The sequence below is a fragment of the Falco peregrinus genome, chromosome 2 (assembly GCF_023634155.1).
Source record: "Falco peregrinus isolate bFalPer1 chromosome 2, bFalPer1.pri, whole genome shotgun sequence".
NCBI classification, from domain to species: Eukaryota; Metazoa; Chordata; class Aves; order Falconiformes; family Falconidae; genus Falco; species Falco peregrinus.
The window spans coordinates 106,801,486-106,826,820 of record NC_073722.1 but is presented as its reverse complement, the minus strand read 5'-3'; the positions used below and the strand labels follow the sequence as shown (position 1 = coordinate 106,826,820).

The following is a 25,335-nucleotide window of genomic DNA, read 5'->3' as shown; positions in this document are numbered from 1 at the left end:
GTAAGAGATACTTCAGTTACAAATGTACCAGCAAGTCATTCTTAACTATTTAATGACTACAATGATCCTTCTGCAAAGAAAAAGACATTGTTACCTAAGACTTGCGCTTGAATGGCTAAGAAATGTCTCTCTCAAAACACAGAGAATGCAGAAGCAGCACTGTATATGCACATTAATCATTAACGGCACAACAAAACCCAGTGACGAGATTTTTAGAAACTCATTAACAAGGGTATAATGTACACACTTTTATTTAAACATGGCAATTATCACAAAAGCTAAAAGTTTGCTTTCCCCCCACCCCTCCTCAGGAAAACCTGTGTACCTGGACATCAGAATTAGCACCTACTGTTTATAGAGAGAGAAGAAAAAAAAAAAAAAAAAAAGACTTTACAGTGTTATTTACTGCAAGCACTGGTCAGATGCTAAGCAACTTGGGCGCTGTGAGACATGGATACATTAAATAATCTAATTTCTTATGATCATCTGATTAGCTCATTGCTTCACTTCAGCAGTGGAATTTTGGGTAGCTGGTTATCTCTGAAACACTGGGAATAATGCATAGTTCATAAGGCTAAATACATTTGACCAAAAAAGGGACAAATCACAGTTGTGGTCTGAAATTATTGCAGTGCAAATTTAAAACAACAGTGTTTTTAAAGCAGTGGAACATAATAAAGAGGTAGGTACTTTCCTCCTTGATAGTAAGATTTTAACATTGCTTAAAAGTGGTTCAAGCTAAGTAGCTTTATGTTAGATATCTCAGGTACACAAACAAATAATGGCAGACTGGATTAACTGGAAGATATTTCAAATGATATATAAAATGTTTCACTGGCATAAAAAAGTTATATTGCAAGAGGTTACTTTTTGCAGAATGAGCTAGTATACTTAACTTGAAATACACTGATCTAAACTCCTAGTGACAAAGCGACATTTACCTTGATGCTCAATGCTTGAGAGCAAGGGAAGCCCCTTTGCTAAAGAGGGTTGCTGAAGATCAGACAACTGGTGTTCTGTGAAAACAGAGTGCACTTTTCTGCTCAGAGCAACGGCTCATGCTTCTAAAAAGCAGCCTCTAATTATATCAACTTATTTATCTACCAGGATTGTCAAAAAAGCGATCAAGACCTAGCCCACTGATGGAAATTACTAGGCAATGCCAGAAAAGAAAGCCACTTCTGGTGCATCTCTTGCAGTGGCCCCTCCCCACCCCTTTTTTGTTCCACATTATGCAATTTTTAAACCTAAAATTTCTTCCCATTTCTGAAGCCTGATTCAACACTCTCTTCAAAAGCAGTAGTATCAGCACTTACGTGCACCACTGAAAGCTATCAGGTGTACTGACAAAGCAGAAAGAACATTTACATGAAGAAATGTCATATTTAAATAACTTTTTTCTTTTTTTTAACAAAGTAGATTGAGATGGGTGTCAAGTTTTCAAATCATTACAACAATATCCTCCTCTGACTGGAATTCATCAGTTATACCATCTAGCTTACTGAAACACTAACAGTGTACTTGCCTTTATACTGCAATATGATTTAACTGAAAGGTGCTAAAATGAATACTTTTATATCATTTTCACACACACACAAGATGTCATGCACAGCTGAAACATTAGATTTTTAAATCTATTTACAATTTTACATATTTTACAATATATATTTAATCTTTACAGCTACAGAATAAATTCAGACTAACATTGGTACCTTTTGAGTTTCTGCTGGAACTCAAATTCAAGTTAAACTAATTATTAAAAAGAAGTAAGTGCATGCCTAGAAGGAAGCTTTCAGGAAAGATGTCAATGGACTAGTGTTGCTTAAAAATTACATCGGTTTGTGTAGAAAATTTAAATTCAGTTCAAAAACCCACAAAAGCCTAATAGAAATCTACTTGACTAAAATAAATACAAGTCATTACACTTAACAAAAAAGATGTACCTTTAAAAATGTACTGATTTAAGCTCATCTGATTTTTTTAGCCTTAAATTTACTTCCCTTCCCAAGTAGCAGATAGCACTAGGTGAAGATAATAATGCTTTTCAATGTTAACACTGATAATTACCCTGCATAAACCTGAGGCTGCAGTGGTGGGGGCAGCTTGTCATTCTCCACATTTTCAGAGTCAATCGCTGCTAAGGCTTGATTTTTTGGTTTTATGTCTAAAGGATATTTCTCAACAATATCTTGGACTTCCTTTGTAATTCCATCAGTCCAATCTATCAGGTCTTTCTCAAGCTTCTTGGCTTCATTGACAATTCTTTCCTGTCTCTCATTCAGCTGAGATAGGAGGTCTAAGTTTTTATACATTTGCTTAACACCCAGGCACACATCAGGTGAAAAACTGTCAGATTCTTGCTTCTTTGGGGATGTCTGCCCAGTCATAAAACGATCAAAATCTTCTTGGCTTAGATTTAAAGACTGAGCATCCAGTTTTTCAATGAAGGCCACAGCACAGCACTACAAAGAAAAGAGAAAGTATCACTGCGCATTGCAGATTGGAATGTATGTGTTCCATTTTATTTTATCCTGCTGTTAAATCAGTAACTGTTTTATTTAATGTCTCAACAGATTGCTCCTAAAGAGCTTTTCCAGAAGCTAAATACATCAGACAGTTCATATGCCTCTTTCCTCTCCCCAAAGTCTAAAGAAGCTGAAAACTCTGAGAACAATACAGGAAGGACACCACTTCAGTACTGACCCACCGGATAACGTACGTTACAAACCTCAGGGTCACGGCATTTTGGAGGTGAGAGAACAGAAAGAACATGACAACTAGACAAAAGCACTGTATAAATATTTAATAATGTGCTCAGCAGAGATCTGCTATGTTCTCTATTCCTCTTCTGAAGGAAGGAATGTGAAAGCCCATCTTACCTTGTAGATGCTCTCCTCCTACTGAAAGGAATTTCTAACATTTTAAGTATTTCATTCAACTACGTATTTTCCCTCAAAAATTGCTTTACAACGAAGTGCAGAGAAGCCAAGTTCTTAATCGTAATTCCTTCTAAGGTACACAATCACACCAACAAATGCCTCCTGCAGAAGCTTTAAAAAGCCCATTTACCTCCACAGGTTAAAGTCCCTTGAAGAGACAAAACTCTGATGGGCTTACATGGGGAACTTTGCATCCATAACATCTGCGCAGTCCAAACTTGGGATTTTATGAACAAATAGTACTTATCTACTCACAGAATAAAAATATACCCAAGTCTTAGCATCAGACTGTTCAAATAAAAGAGTTTAATATTACAAAGAAGGCAAAGCACTGTCTGGTTTGGAAAGCAGAGAAGGAAGAGTGAGGAAATGCAAAGCAAAAGAACTTGCTGTACTCTAACTAACCTCAACCACTGTTTGTAAGATTAGTTTTAATTTTCCTTCTGTGTTATGCTGTGTTTGCCTTTACTGGGAATTCCTACATCCAAATAAAAGACAGTTTTATACAAAATGTCAACACTATTCCTGCACTTACCAGATTGGTAAAATAGTAGCCGTCTTCTCCTGTCATTAACCTGCTTGGATTACAGAAGCGTGTTATATACTGGATATTAGACTGCAGACGGGGCGGGTTTCCCTTCAAAACAATGTATATAAGTGTTGGAAGAAAGTCATCAGCAGAAGCTGGTTCATTTTTTGTGATTTTAATAGCGTTAAATATATGCTTGCTGCACTTGGTGATGCATGCTAATTTATCACGAGGGACACGCTTTGAATCCATTTCAATAATATCTGTAAGATAAAAAGGTTCTCAAATCATTAAAACCATAGTAATCAAGACACCTGAATGAGTAGAACACTTACTGGACAAAACTAATATTGCATCATCTTTATCCCTGGTGCTTGCTGTTCCACAAAAGTATCTGTTTATTCAACCACTTCTTGGTTCAGTCCAAGTATTTCAAATAGATCAGATAAGCCTAAACACTTCTGTAGTAGAAAAGTTATTCCTGCTTCACAGGTAACATACTAGTCCAATACCACAAAGGTTCCTGCAAATCTAAAAGCCTGGACCCCTTCTGATGACAGCAGAAAACAACGTCTATGAGCAAGACATAAGAAATTTAAAGTTGTAATTGTAAACTTCATCATTCACAAACCTGTAATTGCTTTTACGACCATATCAGAAACTTCTGGAATTTCTTCATTGACAGGAACACACAGCATTTGTGGAGTTACCCAATGCAAAGCCCTATGACAAGAAAAAAAAAAAATTAAACTGTTCTGTGCCAGTAACATTCAGGTGTTTGAAACCAGCTGGTTCTTGAATTCAAGGCACAAGGAGTGCTTTGTGTAAATGAGGCACCAATCCAGTCATAAGCTAGTTTATTCCACTGAAGTAATTTATTTCCAGAAAAAACACTTCTTTCTTTGCTATAATTTAACAAAAGCAAACCAATTAGTTTTCCTAATTTAGTCGCTTTCATTACTCATTCTCTTCATTCTGTTTCTTAAATAAAGTGCTCTTAACACTTTTGGTTAAAAAGCTTGCCATTTTTATGTGCACAGCAAAAGATTTTTAACATGCTTGATCCAGAGCTCGTTTACAGGACTGCAGATTACTCAGCCATTTTTGAAAGACTCACCTGATTCTCTTTTGGACAGCAAGATCTTTCTTCTCATCATCAGTCGTTTCAGGGCAAAAGACATATTTATACTGTCGAGTCATAATGTATTTTTCAATCTGATCCATTGCTTTCTCAACCTTTTCAGGGGACACTGAAAGGTACAAATCCCAGCCCCAATACATTAAATAAAATATTCTGTGGCTCTTGTGAAGATTTATTACAAGTTGGTCCTAACAGCACTGAATCAGTGCTACTAACTTGAGCTAACCTGAGTTAATGAAGAATGGATATATTGGGAGTATTTTCACTCTCTACAGCAGAAGTGAAACTACAGTGGTGAGAACAGCACAGTGACATGCCAAAGTCAGTACATGCACAGGTTCACAACGAAGCACATTCAACACACAAATCAGGTTCAGCTCCTTGTAGCTTACAAGAACATTGCTTGAAAATACAGTCTTTGAGAATAAAACCAGTCAAGTCTTCCAAGTCCTCCGTTCCTGTTTAGGTCTAACAAAATCCCCAGGTATGTTTAAGCTGTGCCACTTACATACCAGGCACATAAAAGCAGTCCACAACAGAAAGACTCCCCCTCACTGGCTTCTTATGCATTACAGTGTAATGTAAGGCTCACAGTCTGTTAATTGGGTAGAGGCTACACATTCAACTTCAGTTTTAAACAAATGGTGTTGAATTTAGAACAAGAAATGAAAACAACTGGACCCCATTTAATCGAGAGTTTAAGAAAAACCTGTAAAACCAAGTAATTCAGACTGCAAAACTTTATAGAACTGGTGCTGCTGGGAATAGTTCTATGGTACTAGAATTCTTTAATAGCATTTCTGAAAGCTGGTTAGGAACGCTTTCTTTTTACTTGAAAATGCAAGAGGCTTTATGCTCAAATCATTACTTTTTCAACAGAAGATATGAGGAAGAGGAGCACGGTACCTTTCCAACGTGTCTGTAATTTCTCTGCTACATTTTGATAGAAGTCCTGGGCACATTCAGATTGCTCCTCAATACTTAAGTCCTGTAACAGAAAACGGATTAAGTGTGCATATGTGGAAGAAATGGCAGCAATGCCTCTGATGTTTTGTTTTTGTTTAAGGAAAGCGTCCAGCTGCAGTAACAGTCTGAGAATGCAAATGTATTGTCAGTGGTGTTTATGTTGGCTAAATCATATTCAAAAATTATAAGAAACCAAGACGTACTTGGCTCTAACATGTGAAAGACTCATGTTTCTTTGCTGAACAGATTTATAGCAGCAATGGAATTGGACAAGTGCAATGCTGTTTCCCCCTGCCCCCCATCCCTGAGTAACAGCAACAAAATAATGCAGACTATTAAGCAGAATCCTTGCTCCCAGTTTTGTCTCTAACTTTTTAGAAGATTACAGTATATCAAAAAACTGAGAACATAAACCATAATTTGAAAGAATATCAATACAATAGACACCTCTAACAATGAAGTTATTATGAAATAGCTTCACAATGTTATTTGTGAAAACAACACCTTCTTTTGGACATTAACTAACTGAGCTACTGAAGAACACCACAGAGGTTTGAAGAGTTAAAATTAACTTTACCGATCAAGTCACTTTTCACCACTAAATGGCAACATAAAACCATACATTAAAAAAAAAAAAAATGGAGAAAGAACTTAGTTCTGAATTCTCTAAGGCCAAAAACTAGACAGTTATCCTGCACACAAAGTCTCAGCAATGATGGCAATGCTGCATTTTAGGCCTGGTTTACACGTAGTAGCAAACAGGATGTTTTGACAAAGACTTCTTTTTGACTAGCACGAACTGCCAAGGAATCAGGAAGTAAGAGTACCTTCAGTGTTTTTAACCAATAACAACTACACACTATTTTCACAAACTCTATGCTCAGAATGAATCAGTTCTAAAAGAAAAAACACCTCCAAGATGTTTTCAAAGTGAACGGCATGCAAGATTCCATCAGAACTCCCTTTAATTTACAGTCAAATTTGAGGATGTAATTTCAGCAACTACATAATAAATAAGAAAGGTAGGGGAAGAAAAAGAGGTGTGCTGAACACTGACTCATTTCAACCATAGGTGGCACTACACACACATTAATTCATCTTTTTAATTTTAAATTTTGATTTTTATTTTTTTTAATGGAGAATTAAGATGTAACTCTTATTCCATATTAAAAAACCCCACCACAGTCAAGTTCCCTTTCCTCAAAGAAAAGGAGATATGTGGGTTGATTCTGTAATTTTTAGTAACTTTTTAGACTTAAGATATCTAAAAACTCATTATGTAATACACCATAATTTCCACAAGTCATATTGAACTAGAAAACTGTTTGTTCAACAGACTATGTGGGATTTATTCCGAACTAATTTATTTGGGATGCAAAGGAAAGTTCGTTCAGGATACCCGAGATACCGGGGCTGGAGGGTTTCTTTTGTCACATACCACATCAAAAAGCAAGGCATTCCAAATTTAAGACTGCCACTAGATCATTTGGCTAAGTTTATCAGCTCGACTCCTGTGTACAATATATAAAGAACAAACTGCTGGAAGAAATGCAGCATTTTTTTCTTTCTCTCCCTAATTTCCCTATTTTATATGAAAGGCATGTAAAACTTACCCTTTTATGATTCATTGTGTCCAAAAATAGTTTACATTGCTTATAGATATCTTGTCCAGGCTTATGATATGTCTTGAGAAATTCTATGAATTCCTTGGATACTCGATCTGTCTCGATGCTAGCCTGCCGGTTTATAGAAGGGCTGGGAGCCTTGGCTTCTTGGATCTCTGCTGAGAAAATTTGGGCACATCAGATTAGCTTTTTTTACACTGATGGATGAATTCAGGAAGCATTTAACATGTCTTAGAACTTCAAGTTGTTTTTTTTTCAACTGTGCAGATGAACGAGCATTTATTTCTCCAGCTTTACTAGGGAAAAGCTGGATATTATGGAACAGAACTCTAGGAAAATGAGTATTCCACTGAAGTGAAACATTTATAGCCACATACCCATTTACACGAATGGCCTTTTTATTATATTAGGAGATTACTGTAACACGGGCTTGCTTTTGGATTTCTTACATTTTCATTCCCAGATAAGATATCTCCATAAAATCAAGGCTTCCAGATGGAATTCTGTAGCAGTTAAAGATAATGGAGTGGTCCCTTTTCCATTCTCCCTCACTTTTACATTCCTGCTCCTCTGCTTGCACCAACACAAGTACTCATTCAGCTGGCTCATGAAGTAGCTCAGAGAGTACTAGTTTGGGGCAGTCCTAGTCAGAAATTAGCGTCTCTTTCTGGGGGTATTTTTCAGCTTGATCAGCTCCCCAGGCTGGCTTCCCACCAGTTCCCAGGAGCAGGAGCAGCGCAAGAGAAGGAATAGGGAGCACAAGGTTGGTGCAAACGCAGCAGCCCTTCCTTGCTAGGCTGCAGATGCCACAGAATCACGCCTGCAGTGCAAATGAGAACTTGGCCATTTGTGTTTCAGCAAGAGCAGAAGCACCGCGTCTGTTCAAGGAAGAACTTCCTTGGCACTCAGGAAGGAGGCAGGAACACAGACTGCACACAGCACTGGATGCAAGTTTATATAGCTGCAACCACAGAATTTCTCCACACAAACACATCTGATTTTCCAAGGCATGTTGCAAGTTAATTGGACTGATCCAACACCTTCGCTACCCAAGTTTAGTTCACCCACCTTTCAACTTGCCAGCCAACACTGTTCAAAATGAAGGATTGAATAGAGATGATGTAAATGAATATGATGAAAAGCAAGCAGCAGAGAGACAGAAAACATGAAAATATTCATGGTCAACACGATACAAACATACCTTTAAATCTGAAAATATTAACATGCACAACACAACAGTCCTTGTTTCAATAAGCATACATGCAGAACTCCAAAGTAAAAGGAAATAAATGGGATTGGGGTATTTAACTCGGTGTGTTTAATTTGGACTTGAGGTAGCTCATCTGTTTGTTTGTTACTTGCTTTTAAAGAGATGCAGCACTTTAGTAAATTCAAAGCTGTACAATCCAGTGACTAACAAGCACCGATCATCTGACCAAAGCACAAGACTTGTTAGGACCTCTACACTTCAGCATAAGCTTCTCTGGATAATAACGTGGTCAGGTACCATTACAACATCTATGGCATTTAACTCATAAGAATGGAAAATGGTTTTGCAAAGATTTAAATTTCAACTGTAGCAATCAAGATAGAAAATACGATTCAATCACCTTTCTAGTTACACAAGAGCACTTTTCCAGAGGGATTTCCTCCAGTCTTCTTTATACCCAAGATCCAAAGTAGAATGCTTGTATAGTATTCAAGCTGAACAGCAACCATTACTATAGGTTGATCTAAATTTATCACATTTAGTACTACATAACCAGTTAAGCAGAAAGCATAGTTTGGAAATAATAAAGAAAAAAAAATGCTACCACTTCTGAAAGGGCAGAATTATAAAATGTTTTTTCCAAGATCAATTACTGAGTTCAAAGAACAGTTGAAGATTTATTTACTTACTTCAGCGTTGAGTTCACTATATTATAAAAATAATGAACTTCATTCTGCTATTTGACCTTAAGGAACATGAATATGATTTTTTCAGTCACAAATTTAAAATAGATTATTTTTTAGTTACTAGAGAGATGTAGTCAACTGAGGCAAATTACTGTTGAGGTAGGCATGATGTTAAAAATTGAATGTTAGAATGAACTGTCTTTTTAATGAGTCCCACCAAAACTTACATGTAGTCACTCAGAAATGTTGCAACTTCAGTAATCTCTATGTTAAAATCCTGATTTAAGGAAAATGAACATGCACTGATTACTAAGGACTGCAGGAACAAACGTACTTTCGGTAACAAAATATTTTCACCTTTGCCATGTACTTTGAAAGAATTAAGTCTAACTAAAAAGAAGCTGATTATCAGAACAGAAATTCCATTTGAATAAGTTAAAGAGAACCTAGTAGAGGAGATATGCCAAAATGAAAAGAGCGAGCATGGGAAGAGTTAAGAAAGGATCACCTTTACAAAGAATAAACACTATTAATATTAAAATCTTTCTCAAGGCATTCTACAAAAATGCTAGTTGTCACAGCAGAACATTAGCACTCCAGTGATTCACTATGGTTGTGCCATGGTCGTGGATCTGAGTCCAAGCCAAGAATATAAAAAAAAGGGTTTGTCATTAGCTCTACTATACACACCCATTCATCATCTTCATCTAATTTGCAAAATAAAGAATTGTACATCTTCACAATTTCTTTAGTCAGGAGAACATATCAGAATTCCAACCAAATAGCATAGGACAAGATCCTAAAGCTGTTTGCATCCAGAGTTTCGGTATCCTTTTGGTTTAAATGAAACTAGTATGTCTTCTCTTGCTATGAAATTGTCTTCTTGATTAATATAACAAACATCTGGAGATGTTTTGAGAATGCAAGAGTTCTTGAAGTGTGAACTACTAAATTGAACTAGTTTCAACTTATAATCAGATTTATAATGGCAACCTGGCATTATTTTTTGATAAAAATATGAAGTAGCTACTTCTTACAAAATTCTTATTTTACTGAAACTGCATAATCCTTCAAATGCCATCCTAAAGTAAAACTCAAAAGAAGCTTCACCTTTATTCCTTCCTATATTCTCCCTGCCAAAAAGCACAGAATTGGTTTAGAGATTCAAGTTTACCTCAAGATGCTGGACTTGCTTCTTTTGCCATCTTCATATTCAACAGCACGTGTTATAACTGGCACAACCCTAGTTTGTACTTTGCAAAGCCCAACCAAGAAGTAAGCTTGCTAAAATCAAGCAGACAGCTTGCTCAAGCTGTGCTGCATTACCTTCAGTAGGGGAAGCCAGTTCCCAGGAGGGAGTAAAAATCTCCTTCAAATCCCTGAGAATGTTATCAGCATTTCGCTCCCTCCCAAGCTGTCCTTGCTTAACGATTTTCTCTTGAGCCACTGAAATAAATGCAAAAGCAAGCAAGACACCAAGAGTGGGAGCATGTCAGGAGAGACGGTGAAGGGGATAAATAAAGAAAATATGGAAAGTGAGAAGAATGAACATAAAAAAAAAAAGTTTTTACTACACAGCTGAATGCCTCATTTAGCCAAATGCTGCCCATGCACCAAGACAAATTCTAAGATGAATTTCAGACATATTTAGAATTTCTTATTACGGAAATCCATCGCCTATAAGGCTAAGATAAATTAATGTTGCTTTTTCTTCTGAAATGGCTACTCCACAGCCTAGCATTTTTCAGGTTTTGCCCATATAAGTTATTGCTATGCAAAGACTTCAGTGCCATGAACCATTCTTACTTGTACCACATGCTGTAGAATAAACATTCAGCCAACCACAAACTTGACAGTCACAACCCACATACACATAAACACAACTAAGTTCCCTTTCTCATTTATTTTCATTTAAAGGCACCCTTGCTTACACATTTCCTTTTTTCCATTAAAGCTGTCAAAATGATCCATTATGGCAGCATCATCTCATATTTTATATCAGCATTTCTATCACATTTAGAGATAGCAGTTTGTTAGAGGTGACTGACACCCAGTACCTTTTCTCCTGCGTTCTTCAGGAAGAGTTCCCCTTCAAGAACGAAACCACAGCATCACACTATGGTTGACTCACAAATCTAGCAAGAATGTGCATCATATGAACAAGATACTTCCACTCAGCAGTGCAGTGGTAGACCCCCACCAAGAACACATTTATACTACACTTGAATGAAAGAACTCCTGTATAACACAAACACGGCCACAGGTTTAGAAGTGCAATGGTCTATTTAAAATACATCTGGCATCACCCAAACGCTCACGTCTTTCTGGGTTTTCAGTAAGACTTCACATACAGCAATCGCTCTCCAGAAGCATCATTATTCCAACTTTTTAACAACTCACAGAGCGCTACTCTGCTTTTTAGCACAATACATCCATCAAAAACACTTTCTAACTTAATTTGTTGAACAGAACCATTAGAAACAAAGGAGAGTTACCCTTCTTAGCTCCTGTTCTGGAAGAAGCAGTGAAGAACTTCTTCACAGTAGTGACCTTTCGTGTTTTCTCATTGGTTTTCTTTTCTTCAAATTTTGAAAAGGTCAGTGACTGTGCTCCTTGGGTACTCTGGCTGCTGGCATATGCTTCTTCCTCCTCACGCTGAAGCCTGGAATTAGAAAAAGTTAAGTCTAATTTAAGTGCTTAAAACCAGCACAAATAAGCTGATTTCCTGTGTAATAAATTAATTACTCATTTGACATGCTAATTCTCCTCTGTGTCCATCTTAATTTCTTGCTTCCTAGCAAAGCTTCACTACATTACGTCCGCTCTTTCCATGTTGCAATGGCAAAAATGAGGGAAAGCTCAAGATGACTAGGGAAGATTAAGTAGTACGGTCAAAAGAGAGAGGACTGAAGTATAATCATGGTCACCTTCCCCTCATGCCACAAAGGTAGAGGTGAGGGGAAAGACTATGGAAGAACTTCCAATAACCGGTTCATTTGCCTTCCTCCCTGCCATCATGTTCCGAGTTTCACAACCTATTACCCACAGGCAACCCCTTACCATCTTACTGAAGATAAAAACTGCGGCTCACAGCTGAGCAAGTGAAATACCCTGCCACAATCTCGGAAATATTCTGGGAACTAGATCATTGTCGTCATAATTTGTTTTCAAAGTCTTGGTAATACGAATGTTTGAATGAATGAATGAAGCAAACCACTTCACTACAACACTGATGGGTGGTTTGCAAAGACCAAGCCCATCTTTTAACATACATGCACAAAGTAGGGGAGGGCAAACATACTGATCCTTCAACAGCTACTTTTCTTCCTATGCAGGAGGATTAAAATAGGTTAAATTACATTGCTCAACCTTTTAGCATCTTGAAGGGCAATTTTCTTTGAACATCCATCCAGCTCAGGATGGACCATAAATGGTCATGCATCTGCAGTCTCTTGAGGTAGGAACTGTGTCTTATCTGTGCTGACAAGCCTGTCTGTTCACTACAACAATCACAGCTTATCTGTGCCTTTAGCATCTCCCTACTGAACAGCTACTTATTAAAGAAGTCCTTAAATGACCCACTTCATTGTCCACAGATGTTGTAAGACTGACAGTGTAACTATCGACTCTGATAATACTTAGATTTTTACTGTTTAAGCCAAATTTATGGCATAGGAAAAAAAAATTACACGTCCTCTGTACTGTACTCAACTGCTTACCTGGCACCTTCTGGTTAGGCTAGAAAAGGTTTCAAGCACTTCCTTCTACCTTTCCTTGCAGTTCATCTGTTCCAGTGCCAGACAGTAAAGAGAACTTTAAAAGCAAACAAACTACTTCGAGGCCTAAGGTAAGAAGGTCTAGGGTATTTAGGTATCGGAAAACTTAGGGCTTCCAAACTATAACCAACAGTATGGACCCAGCTCAAGTTCACAGAGCTTCCAAAGATGCCACCTGCTTCAGGCAGGCTGACGTCAACAGTGAACTTAACGCCTTTTTTTTTTTTTCTTTCCCCTACAACGACCTTGGTTAACATACCACTAGGTAGCTCAAGTTCACCAAAGGGTTCCAAACTCAAGTGCAGTCAGGTCTCTCTGGCATTTGTACTTCTTCCTAGAGCTCTGGCATACACCACTAACACATTAAGATAAGTGTATGTAGAGAATCTGTGTCAATATGAACAAACATCTTGGCCAGCTCGTGTCAACTGCCCATCAACTCCATAAACAGCTAGATGCTCTTCTATCTCAAGAAATCCACATAGCCCTGAAACAATTAATTCTGAGTGGATGTCATGTAACTCACACCTGGAAGTGACAAAAAGGACTGCCGTAGTACAAAGAGGATGTTTTGCAGTATTTCAGGCAGTGGATAATGCTTGTGCTTTGACCCAAATCCAACAAAAAGCAGTTGTAGCTGCTCTTGTTTTTTCATGCAAGCATGAGAAGCATGCAAGCATTTCTCACGCAAGCATAGATTTCTTTGAACACCTATTTTCAGAGTCAAGCATTTATCACACCTGGAAAACTAGACTGCTTTGCAGAAAATACACCCTTAGAAAAATTACCTAAATTATTAATGCTAAAGCTTTGATGCTTTTGGGTTTAACCCTTAACCATAACTTTGAATGAGTGACCACAGACAAGACTAAACCCCATTTTTGAATCAGTAGCTGAAATGTAAAACCATTGCAATGACTATATTCAAGACAATAACTGCAATCTCCAGAGGCAGAGGTGTTTTAATCAAAATTGTCACTTTCACCCTTCCAACTGCTAGTCAGAATTACAGATTTCACTATGCAAATTAGGTCAAAGTATTTGTTGAGATGTTGGAGGGTGTTTACAGTTGTTACTTCGCAGACTTTCTTTTGAAACCTCTTAAATTAGAATGTCATAAATATTCATCTTTGCATCAAAGGGAAGATTTTTATTCCTGCTGGAAAGGTCAAATTTGAGAACTTATGATGAAACTGAGCCAGAGCACATAGGACTAGAAAATAGGAGACAGGAATAGTCTTTAGTGAAGTCACTCTACTGTAAAAGATGAACCAATGAAGGGGGCTCTTTACCGCTCTGCCAGCTCCCAATCCTCTTGAATCTGTTTCTGCCTGGCCTTATGGTATTCCTCTCTCCAGCACTTGGAGCAAAATCCCTGCCAAGCAGGATTGCCATAGTAACCACATCCCTTCTTGCACAGTAGCTCCGACTGATCAACGTGAATTCCTCTGCGTTCAGATTTCAGGTTCATTTTCTTCCTGTTTAAAGAGAGAACGGTTACAAGACAGAAACATGATAATGGCCTGCCAGAAATAATTTCTTTTGAAGGCTTGCCTTTTAGAGAGAAGTCACCTGTTTTAATTATTTAACAGTCCCATAGCAACAAAATAAAGGCCACAGGAGGAAGGGCACAGTTATATAACCACACAGCCCCCCCAAGCCAACTGCAGCATTGGGATGTGTTTGCATAGCTCTGACCTGCAAACAGCACGAGACAGCTGGCCCAGGGCAGGCCAGCAGTACCAGTCGCGCAGCTACGTACACATGTGGAAAAAGGCACAAGTCTCTGATCTCACCAGCACATTATTCCAACAGTCGCAGAGGCACAAATCAATGGAGGAAAAAAGAAACGGAGAAAGTTACAGTCACCAACTAAGGAAGCAAACTGAGTAAGGGGCAAAACGTAAACAGGTTTGTATTGAGGCTGAGACTGTCTTTGCAAAGAATCACACGGGTGAGGCTTTAGGTAACGTATCTTTGGCCTCAAAGAGTATGTCTTCACAGCACAGTCAGGTATCACAGCTAACCCAGCAGGGGACATTAACATAGATGAGGCGCATCTCCATTTCCTTCAGTACTCGAGTTACTTCAGAGTCAAGTTGGGTGTCTATAATACAGCACAGCTCTATAGAATTTCTATATAGAAACTGCACAAAAAGATTTATTCTCATGCCTACACCACCACTGTGCAGAGCCTGTCTTCCAATGTTCCACCCCTCCTCTTTCTTTTCTTGCTTGACAGAAACCATCCCACATGCCAGCTTGCTCCCAAGGGCATTTCTACTAATCTGTTCTAATTGTAAATGCTGGATTCATTTTAGGAGAAAAGCAGCACAGGATCACCTGCATTTGCAAGTTTAAGGTCTGTATATTAAAACATTAACATTCGGTTTGCAATATTGACACACACAGACACCAGAAATATCACAGCAAGGCACTGGAACGCAGGTCTTTGTCAGCAAATCCAGCCCCTTTTTCTTCCTGCAATCCTCAGCAGAAAGTGCTTTGCATAAGCCGAGCAAGCCCTTTGGCAATTCAGTTTCTTGCTCTCACATTCATAACCAAAAGTGTCCCTAGGACATCCTTCCTCCAACAGGAAAACCAGAATATTTTTAAACCAACACTGTCCCACAGTTTGAAGACCCTGCCCTCGCCTCCGGCACATTACTTAACATCACACAAGGAAAACAGAACACACGTTGGGATGCAATGTACGGAAAGCAAGATGAAAAGTGATTTTCTTAAACTGAAGAACATCAGTAATTGTCAAGAGTAATCTTGTTTTCCTCTGAGATCCATAATGACCCCTACATTCATATGTTTGAGGAATGTGGACCTCTGGTTGCTCATGTTTCTGCCCAGCAGAGGTTACTCACCCCTGGAAGCTCCTGCACGCAACAGTCTCAGGAGGAGCCCCACACTCTTCTCTGGGTCATCCAGCGGAACAGACATGATATGCACAGCTGTCAGTACCACAGGTAGTTTTTTCTGCTATAGGAAGTAACAGCTATTTTGTTCCAAGCAGAATTACATAAGATCAACCATTTTAAAAGACTGATAATGATTAACATTTCCCATTAATCTAAACAAGTTATTTTAAGTAAAGTAACAGGAAACACATATGATTTTCTCTGAGGGGTGAACAAATTAAATATTCCATCTTATGTAAGTATTAAGACTCCTTCCACTAACATCTTTTCTATCTTTGAAAGAAACGAGTTCCTAAAAATAATCTAAAATAGTTTCACTGTAGAGACCTGTATATTGAGGGAATCAGTTTCTTAATGGCATATTTTATAGACACACATTTTCTCATTTATATAGATGGAAAGCAGCTGAATATTCTCTTTCCCACAGAAAAGTCTGACAGCTAAACAGACATTAATGCGCTTTTGCAAAGCAAAATAAAACAACTAGATTTTAAATACTTGAGAGCGCTTTACTTCATTCCCATATGGACAATTAACAGAGGAAAATAAGCTATCACAAAAATAATTTGGTTTTTGTACTACCTTCATTTTCTGATTCCTCAAGTAAGGTCTTTATGCTGACTATAATGGCACACAGATCTGCTGACTGACAATCTATCTACCAGACCAGAAATTAAACGTCAAGTGTTTGTCAACTGCACAGCCTGGGACAGAAACTGCATGTTGGCAGTATTTGCAAACACAGCCCATTCTCAGAGCATTACACATGCCCTTTATCACCAATTCTGAAAAGAATGGGGAAGCAAAAGCTTGAAACTCTCCAATTGCTTCTGATCCAGTTTAAAGACCACTTCCTAAAAACAGAGGCTGCAGCAGCATTTTGATTAGAGACTTCTATTGCAGGTGCCTGTACTGGAAAAAACCACCATGCATAAAAGTTTCAATACTGCCATTAATGGTAAAGCTGATCAGTCTGAATGCTTTTGTTGTAAACTACAGGGAGCTAGCTATACAGACACAACAGATCAAAAAATTTTCATAACAAACACTTCAGAGAAATTTTACACCGATCCCTATCACCCAAGGAAATAACATCCCTGATCCTATCACCCACTACAGCGGAGTAAGTTACAACAGTTTGGCAATTGCAGTCTGTAAGCCAATTTCACAAGTTCAAGTGTTTGCTGTTCTTATTCAAAAGCACCGTGCTTCAGATACTCAAGATTTTTCAAAAACTAAAGGAGCAGAATTAAAGAGATGACCTTGCTTCTACCTCACATCAATGTCTTGCTTTCTGAGAGCGTAACAGCATACTGTTTCTGCACCAGCTGCGCACTTTCACTATCTCTATACAGACACACAAACATTAGCTTTCTGTATCCACAGAGTAGCCACACACTAGTGCCACAAGTGCCTTGGCATCCCACTAGCCTTTGTGTACATCAGAACTAAAAATAAGGTTCTGTTTAGTGTCACAGTTCAGCAGGTTTCCCTGGAGTAAGCAAAGCAGTCTCTTAGTAGCCAGATTCTTTTTTTTTTTTTTTTGCACGCTTTCAGGAGATGTTCGTAAACAGCTGCACTAGAAATCAAATTGTTCTGTCTCCTCCCCTTCAAGCATTTTCGATTGCAGTTACATCGGTTTCAGATCCAGGGACGAAAGAGGTCACCCTGAATCAGTATGAAGAAATCCCATGCTGCACTTTGAAGGAAGCAGAATGCCTCTGCTGTAAGACATACAGCCACTACAAAAAAAGTTTCAGAGCCAATTTTTGCAGGTCAACATTTATATTTTAACAAACAGAATAACTCAACAAGTTTTAATAAATTGAATATGAAAAATCCATCTCAAGTCAACTTTCTGCAACTAAATCTCTGTGTACTTTATGATCTTCCATTCCTAAAAATGTTTTGTTGGAACTTTTGAGTGTCCAAAATGCGTTTTTTCTTTCTCTACTTCCTTCTCTCCCACTCCAGCTAAGGGTGTATCACTCTTTATTCAAAGATCAACTCCTCAGTGTATTTGCACAGTCACACCACTTATTTTGCATGGTCAGACCTCTTATTTTCATTCACGACCTGAGCTCACTTCTGAGTAACATAATCTAAAAAGAAAGAGCAAATTTGTTGTTCTCCTGGAGTCAGAGAGGTTGGCAGGCAACTCTGAACAGCTTTCACACTGCCTCACCAGTGAGAAGCCAGCAAAACAATAGTAAGGAAGGTAACAAACTTCCACATTAAAAAAAAAAAAAAAAAGATTAAAAAGTCATCTAATCAAGAAGGGTAACAAAGTACCAGAAGATCAGATCTCAAATAAAATTAACTAGTACAATTTGGAGAGGTGCACTGCACCAAACATCCTTTTCACATGTGCTGTATCCCAAATAAAACACTACTCAACAACTTCAAGAAGCACCATGTCTCCCTCCCAGGAGCAAACACCTGTAATTAATTTAAAGTATACTCATACCTGCTTTGCTCAACAAAGTCCTTCAAGTAGTTCTGCTGTGTATATCATCAGGGAAAGCAGAAAATACACTTCCTTACACATCTCACAAACACCATGATACAGAATCTTCTTTTCAGCATTTCTGTACCGGTACTAGATCTCATCAAAGGTTAGTATCTATGTTAATTAGCAGCACCCCTTTAAAAAGTTCAGAAAAAAGCCAGGCTCTTAAACTTTGTTACATCATGACTGCAACAGGGGATTTATTCTGGACAACTGCAACAGGGGATTTATTCTGGACAACTGCAGCACAGAAAGCTGTCCCATTGCTGGCAATCAGCGTATTTGTACCACAGCTAACAGTGGACTAGACTGTAAGGACACCAAAGAGCTCCTTGTCTTACTGCCACATGCATTCCCAGGCCAGTACCCACTGGCCTGCCAGCATACCCGCTACGAGCTGCAGCGGCTGCCCACAGCTGCAGCTTTCCATGCTGTTCTAGACACCAAGCTTTATTTTTGCAAACTGCAGAGGTATCAAGAGCAGGTGAATACTTGTGCACTGTTGGTAGATGAGGCAGACGACGCGTATTATGTTAGATATAATTGAAGGGCTGCACACCAAACGTCTCTAATGACAGATCAGTTCTCCTTCTGTAGCTTTTTCATAAGCATTTTAGAATATTTAGTTCTGTTATGATGCCTAGCATATGAAAAAACCCATCCCACTGTGGTTTAATTCAAAATTCACTTTATACTTGCTTTAATGCAGTTCATTCTGAAGATCTAATATATCTTCCTATCCACACATTTTTCCTGTTGTACCTAGATTTCTCTAATTTTTTTCAGTTTATTCAGTAGTATTTTGAGCACCTGTTCACTTAGAGCAAATACTTTTTTGAAAAAGTGCAATTACCAGCTCAGAGGTTTCTCGTCTCTTGCTCACACCCCTAGATTTTTCCTGTCAAGTCTGTCATCCAAGAAGAATATCTAATAAACCATAGCGCTTACTTCAGAAAATGGAAATCCACATAAATTTTCTCGGAAGGATAAACCAGCTGTCTGCCCAACAGTTCCTCTGTGACTCTGTCAAAGCTGCAACTGAAAACATACGTGCAAACAGCACAGGGTTTCGGTTACCACAGTCATAGAAGCAGACATCTGAGCCAAAACCAGAAAAACCAACTTTTCTGCAAAATACCGCTGGCTGACAGCCACATCACTTTCCCTGAGTCACATATTTCAACCTGCCTTTGAAAATTTACTAAAGAAAACACAGAAAGAGTTAAGACATAGGAAACATGCATTTTGTTGCAAGTATTATCAAAGAAAAAGAACCATAAGCATTAAGGCCAGCCAGGGGTGGAGTTGAGGGGAAGAGCAGAGGAAAGAAGAAACGGTTTTTCTAAGCAATGTTTTACACTGACCTCAAGTACAACACTATTCATTGAATGCGGGTGCTTAAAAAACCCTATGGTCTAGTTTTCAAGGATCTTCAGTTTCAGGTCTTAGGAGCCCACATTTCTCATGGGAAGCAATAGGGATACACTGAAATCAAAGGGATTCCATCTAAGCATTTAGTCTTCAGACAACGTTGGCAGACTGCAATCTACAACCTTAATTCCCTACACACCGCTGCAACAGCTACAAACACCAGAACACAATCTACCACAGTCACCAAACACTGGCAGCAACACCCCGCTTCCATCCAACTTAGATGCCTACATTCCTGTACGGGTCTAGTCCCCAGCATATCAGGCTGGCTGTCCAGTCTCTGGCATCTGGACCGCTCATATAAAAAGACACCCAAGTTCACCAAGATCAGTGCAGAACTAACCAGGTTGCACTGACACAGAATTAGGCAACCAGATCTCATTTTACTTCTTTTTTCTCTAATGATCTTCCATTACATTCCCACAGGACTAAAGACAAAATCTTCATAATCAGTACTATTTCACAATTAAAAACTATGGGATAAGAGGGCTCAAAAGTTTGCCAACACCTGATGATCACATGTAATCTCTTGATAGGCAGGCCACTTACATAAAGCACAAAACTAGCTGTAAGTTTCCAAGAGCTGCTCCCTCCTCCAGTTGTAAGTCCACAAATCCTTAGGCCATTTTGGTCAGTATCCCGTAATGGGGACTGAAGTAACAGCAATTACTGCTTCAGGACGTTGTACCTTTTGTATCAGACTCAAAAGCTCTCAACAGCAACAAAATTCTATATTCTAGTTTTCCCACAAACCAGATTAAAAAGTATCAGGAAAAATTCACAGTGAACTTATTAAAGCAGGTATCACAGTCACAGTAAAGAGCAAGTGCATTCTTAGCTTTTATGTGGTATGAAAAAGGGGCTCCTTTCATCAAAATAGGATCTGTCGCTAAGGGCTGATTTAACACACACATGAAAGAGACTACACTTACATAACACATTCTTTTCAGCAATAAACCTAAGATCATTTTCATAATGCATCAGGGCTTCCAAAGACTGCAGACACAGCTTTGGCTTCAAGAAAAGCACTGTGTGTGAAATAAGCTTTGGGAGTAGTACAGATTTATCAAGAGTTCAGACACCACCAGCTTGTTTTTCTTGTTCCTTTCTACCACGTACCTGCCTCGCTTGCCAGGGACTGAGTAGGCAGATACCTTTACCTTCGATGCAGACTGCACCACTGCCACGACAGGCTGTTGACTCTTTCATCAACTATTTATCAGTTCTGGATTGCTTAGGTCACCTCTGATGGAAGAGCTGGTTGGAAAAGTTCACATATCAAAGTGGATTAGAAAGGGGTCTCATTTAACCAATCTATAGACACCTTTAGTAACAGGCAATTACAAGCCAATTTATAATTATTACAAACTATGAAAAACAGTTTCTAAATAACTCTGCATATTAAAGCAGTGACTTTGTAAGACTGTTCCGTAAATAAGTTTCAATACCAGTATCGAAGTTCATTAAACGTACCTAAAAAAAGGAAAAGACTTCACATAACAGACTCAACACAGGCAAGCTGGCACAAGGGTATGAAACTGTCTTTGACACCTGGGAAGCCTATTTCAGTCTTCTACACTTCTGACCACAAACAAAACAAAACAAAGGTTCCTAACTTCAGAATCCCTCCTTTTGCATTTGGTTTGGTTTATGTTTTGTGTGTTGCTTTTCCCCCCCTCATTCTCTTTACCTTACTCCTTGAAATCAACAGATTTCTCAAAAAAAACCCTTGGCACAACTATTAGCAACAACCTACACCAGTCTTTCCACTGGACCGAAGCGAACGTGGCTTGATTCTTCAAGTTTAAATATTCACACCACTCAATGAACAACTGATTCTTCTCAAAAAAAACCCGCAAAAAACAAGACAAAAAAACAACAACAACAAAAAAAAACACAAAAAAAACCCAACCAAAAAAAAAAGGATGTGCTCCAAAGAGTGTTCACTATGTCTCACACAGTATCACTCACTGCAGCTGCCTGGTCACGAATGGCTATCCCCCAGGCATGGGATTTTAAAGCAGGAAAAGAAGAAAAACTGGGAAGTCTCCAAACACACAATTCTTACAGTAACAGGCTGCTGGTTTACATCTCACTAGTGCCTGAATAGTACACCATATTTCACATCAGATCAAGAGAGTTGTGAGTCCCACCTAAAAGCACAGGCAACTTCAGTTACTGAAAACACATTTATGAGGTAAGTTAGAAAGTACATCAAAACCGAGCAGGTGGAAGGATGGGATCGAGTTAAGATCTCCAAAGAACAACCACTGACCCAAATGTCACAAAATTAAGAGCCACCCAAGTGTTGAAAGAGTCGTGATTCATGTGTAACCCTAAACATGCAGGCATGTAATTAGCAGAAGGATAATTACACATGAGCTAATTTCCTCTAAAGGAAAGGGTGGGGCAATATGATCTAGGAGACTCATGAACAGAAATACAAAAGCCATTAGATAACTTAGGAATTGGGAAACACCGTTGCTATCTTTGCGAAATACGTGGTATGAGTCTTCACAGTTCTAATGTGCATCTTTCTCGCAATCAAGAAATTTCAGCTGTAGCAGTTGTTTCCTCGTATAAACAGGGCAGGCTGCTAACTAATGATCCTGATCACCCACCTTAAAATAACCGCACTGTTTGGTACTGTAATTTGATGGGAAATTGCAGCCACTACTTCAAACCTCTGAAACCTAATGGCCACGAGGCTCCAACACCCTACCCACAGAGCTCACCAGTCACTTCCATGTGAAGACATGCTTCCCCTCTCCAACATCAGTACAGACCTTAAGTTACAGTTTTGTTTGTCCACATCAAATTCTTAATTTGCCCACAGCAATGACCACTCAGCCAGGAGCAGCATGCACTCATGAACCAAGAGATTGTGTCTCACCATCTGCATGTGACACATAACTGCACTTTTAAATGAAATCACAAGAAACATCTAAAAACCGCTTTGTACTGCTTGACTGGGAATTCAAGAATATGAAGACGATTAGCTAAAACTTCTAAAATCTCCTCAGAACCAGCAGCGATTGGCTTCTTCATGCTCTGTGGTTTTGCCAAAATGTCAACCACATTCACCTGGATACAGATGAAAGCTAAGTTTGCTCAGAGAAAAACTTCAAAACATCTTTTGCACTTCATACCTGACTTGTTACTGACAGCACTTTAATAGGACTTCACAAGCATGACTTTTAGGTTTCGCTTTAGGTCACAAGGGGGGGACGATAGCAATAACTGGGGATTATACAGCAAACATCAGGAGGGGAAGGCAGGAGTTAAGAGACTGTTCTAGCTTAGGTAACACTGCAAAACACAATTAAATTCCAGAATCATGAACCATCTTCAAGCTTATTACCATAGATTGTTCTGTAAAGTGATCTTATGAATTGGTATAATTTCCTTTATGTCCTATTCTTCACTTTTATTGTGTGTTGGTTTGGGTTTTTGTCAGCAGAGCACTCCATAGAGTTACAATGCTCTTCCTAATCCTCCTCCTTGCAAAACGCTTGTGTAACCATGTCCAGAAGGCCACATATCCAATTCCGAGTAAAGTACTGTTCCTGGAAAACTCTATGTCCTTCTATGCCGATCGGTCATTAGTCCCAAAGGAGTCTCAGGTAACCGACGGACCAGGAGCTGCTCAGTACACATCCCAGGGCACTGCACTAGGAACTGCCAACACAAAGCGCAGCTTCCAAAACAGTTCTGTGACCATGAGATCAAAGAAGGAAAGTACGCCAAGTCTTACCAAACAACACATTCAAATCACAACCTCCAAAATGCCACCCTTTCTCCAGAACTGTGCAGTGCCACCAACTCCCAGCACCGGGCCAGACCAGGGCCCCACTCAGCCCAAAAAAACTTTTTATTCCCAAGAACCCCCTCAGTCAATCCATCACACCAGCGATGGTGCCCCTGCCACAGACCAAGTCACCGCAGCCCGCTAGGATTTAAAAGGGTGCGGAACCACGCCTGAGGAGAATTTTTTTTGTTGCTTCAAGCGCGTCATCCATCAGTTGGTGCCTGCCGCCCTCTGAAAATGCTGCCACTCCCTGCTTCAAGGGAGCAGCCCGAACACCGCACAGGGTGCGCGGTGACAAACGCTCACAAAGGCACTCGAAAGGTGTTGCTCAGCACCTCCGACACCCTCCAAGCTTTGAGTTTCAAGGCCTCCAACCCCCAGGCTGACAAGGAGAAGCCACGCTGCCATAATACTTACAAGCAAAGGGGCAAAACCCCCTCGGCCCTCAAGGAACGCGGCGGGCGGGCGGGCAGGCGGAGGGGCTGTATTAGAACGTTATCGGTGACACCTTCGCCTTGATTGACCACTGAAACACGCCCAGAGAATTAAGAAATTATTAATAATTAAAAAAGCCTTTCACCTTAGGAAGTGCACACGGAGGAAGCTGGTTTAATAAGTCTCTCCGTATGGCAAGCCCCGGGCCGCCGGGGGCCGGCCTGCCCCTTCCCTGAGGAGAGTGGCCGGGAGCGGGGCCTGAGGCGGCGGGGCCCGGGTTCAGCCGCCCCTGCCACCGAGAGTCACACAATTATAACGACCGGCGGCGGAGAGGAGGAGGGGACGCACAGACGACAGACTGGCAGCCACCGAGCTGTCATCGTCACAGCTGCCGCGGCGGGGTAGCCGAGCCCACAGCCGGGCCCAGCGGCACAGTCCCCGGGCAGCCCCCCGGCAGGGAAAACCTACCCGCAGCCGGGCACAGCCCCCACGGTGGGGAAGCCGAGCCCCGGACTGCCCCCCTCGGTGGGGAAGCCGAGCCCGCAGCCGGGCCCAGCGGCACAACCCCCGGGCAGCCCCCGGTGGGGAAGCCGAGCCCACAGCCGGGCCGAGCCCAGCCCCCGGGCGCCCCCCCCGGCCCCTCAGCGAGAAGCGAAGCGGCCCGGAGCCGCGGCTCACCGGCTGCCCCGGGCGGCAGGGGGGACCCGCCGCTCCCGCTCCGCGCTCCTCCCGCGGCGGCGCTCCCCTCACAGCGGCGCGGCGCTGCTGCCCTCGGCGGCGGCGGGTGTGTCCTCACTTCCGGGGGCCGGGCCGCTTCCCGGAAGGCAGCGAGGGGCGGCCGCGGGGCCCGGCAGGCCTCGGGGCGGGGGGGGCGCGGTACCGTCACACACCGCCTGGAACCGGCCTCAGACCCGCGGCCCTGCGCGTCTCCCCCCAGGTCCTCGCTGCCTGCCCCCCCAGCCCCCCCCGCCTCCCGCAGCCGCTGGGGCCTTCAGGGCTGAGCCCTGCCCGGAGGGGACAGCCCGGCAGCCTCTGTAGACAGAAATAGCTACTCCTATTTAAAACTTACTCCTTTTCTCGTTCACGCGGCGCTGTTGTGTGCTGGGTTTGGTGGTGGTTGGGTTTTTTCCTTCCCCCCCGCCCCCCCCCCCCCCCGCAGGGCCTAAGGCAGCTGCCCAGCTGGGACAGCAGCAATCGCTTTAGCAGGACTAGTGGACAGCAAGGGAAAGTGGCATCCCAGTTACCTCAGAAACACGGGGGAGACGCTGCTGAACACAGCCAGCTATGCAAATCCAGAAACAACTTTCTGTTCAAGCGCCGCACGAGCAGGGAGGGCTGCTGGGGTCTTCT

At 40.7% G+C, this 25,335-nt stretch overlaps 1 protein-coding gene across 5 annotated transcripts; it reads right to left on the bottom strand.

Annotated features, from left to right (window-relative positions):
- Positions 1-235: 235 nt before the first annotated feature.
- On the bottom strand, positions 236-24,775 carry RABGEF1 (RAB guanine nucleotide exchange factor 1). 5 transcript variants are annotated; one of them, XM_055794766.1, is made up of 11 exons: positions 24,664-24,775; positions 14,165-14,350; positions 11,592-11,758; positions 10,423-10,542; positions 8,269-8,289; positions 7,189-7,355; positions 5,516-5,597; positions 4,586-4,718; positions 4,100-4,191; positions 3,475-3,731; positions 236-2,462 (listed from the first exon to the last, which is right to left on the bottom strand). In XM_055794766.1, the coding sequence occupies exons 2-11, from the start codon at positions 14,341-14,343 to the stop codon at positions 2,064-2,066; spliced, it is 1,617 nt and encodes a 538-aa protein (XP_055650741.1). In that variant the 5' UTR covers positions 14,344-14,350; positions 24,664-24,775; the 3' UTR covers positions 236-2,063. The 5 variants fall into 5 exon arrangements, with proteins under 5 accessions (XP_055650741.1, XP_055650745.1, XP_055650742.1 ...); XM_055794770.1 differs by lacking the exons at positions 8,269-8,289; positions 10,423-10,542; XM_055794767.1 differs by lacking the exons at positions 8,269-8,289; positions 24,664-24,775 and having other exon boundaries at positions 7,189-7,358.
- Between the last annotated feature and the right edge of the window lie 560 nt (positions 24,776-25,335).

Bases quoted from the DNA above. Each gene is read 5' to 3' on its own strand.
- RABGEF1 (XM_055794766.1), bottom strand. From the start codon at position 14,343: ATGAACCTGAAATCTGAACGCAGAGGAATTCACGTTGATCAGTCGGAG. The intron at 10,543-11,591 runs GTAACTCTCCTT...CATTTATTTCAG, and splicing joins CAGAACAGGAGCTAAGAAGG to TGGCTCAAGAGAAAATCGTT. The intron at 8,290-10,422 runs GTAATGCAGCAC...CATTTTGAACAG, and splicing joins ACTGGCTTCCCCTACTGAAG to TGTTGGCTGGCAAGTTGAAA.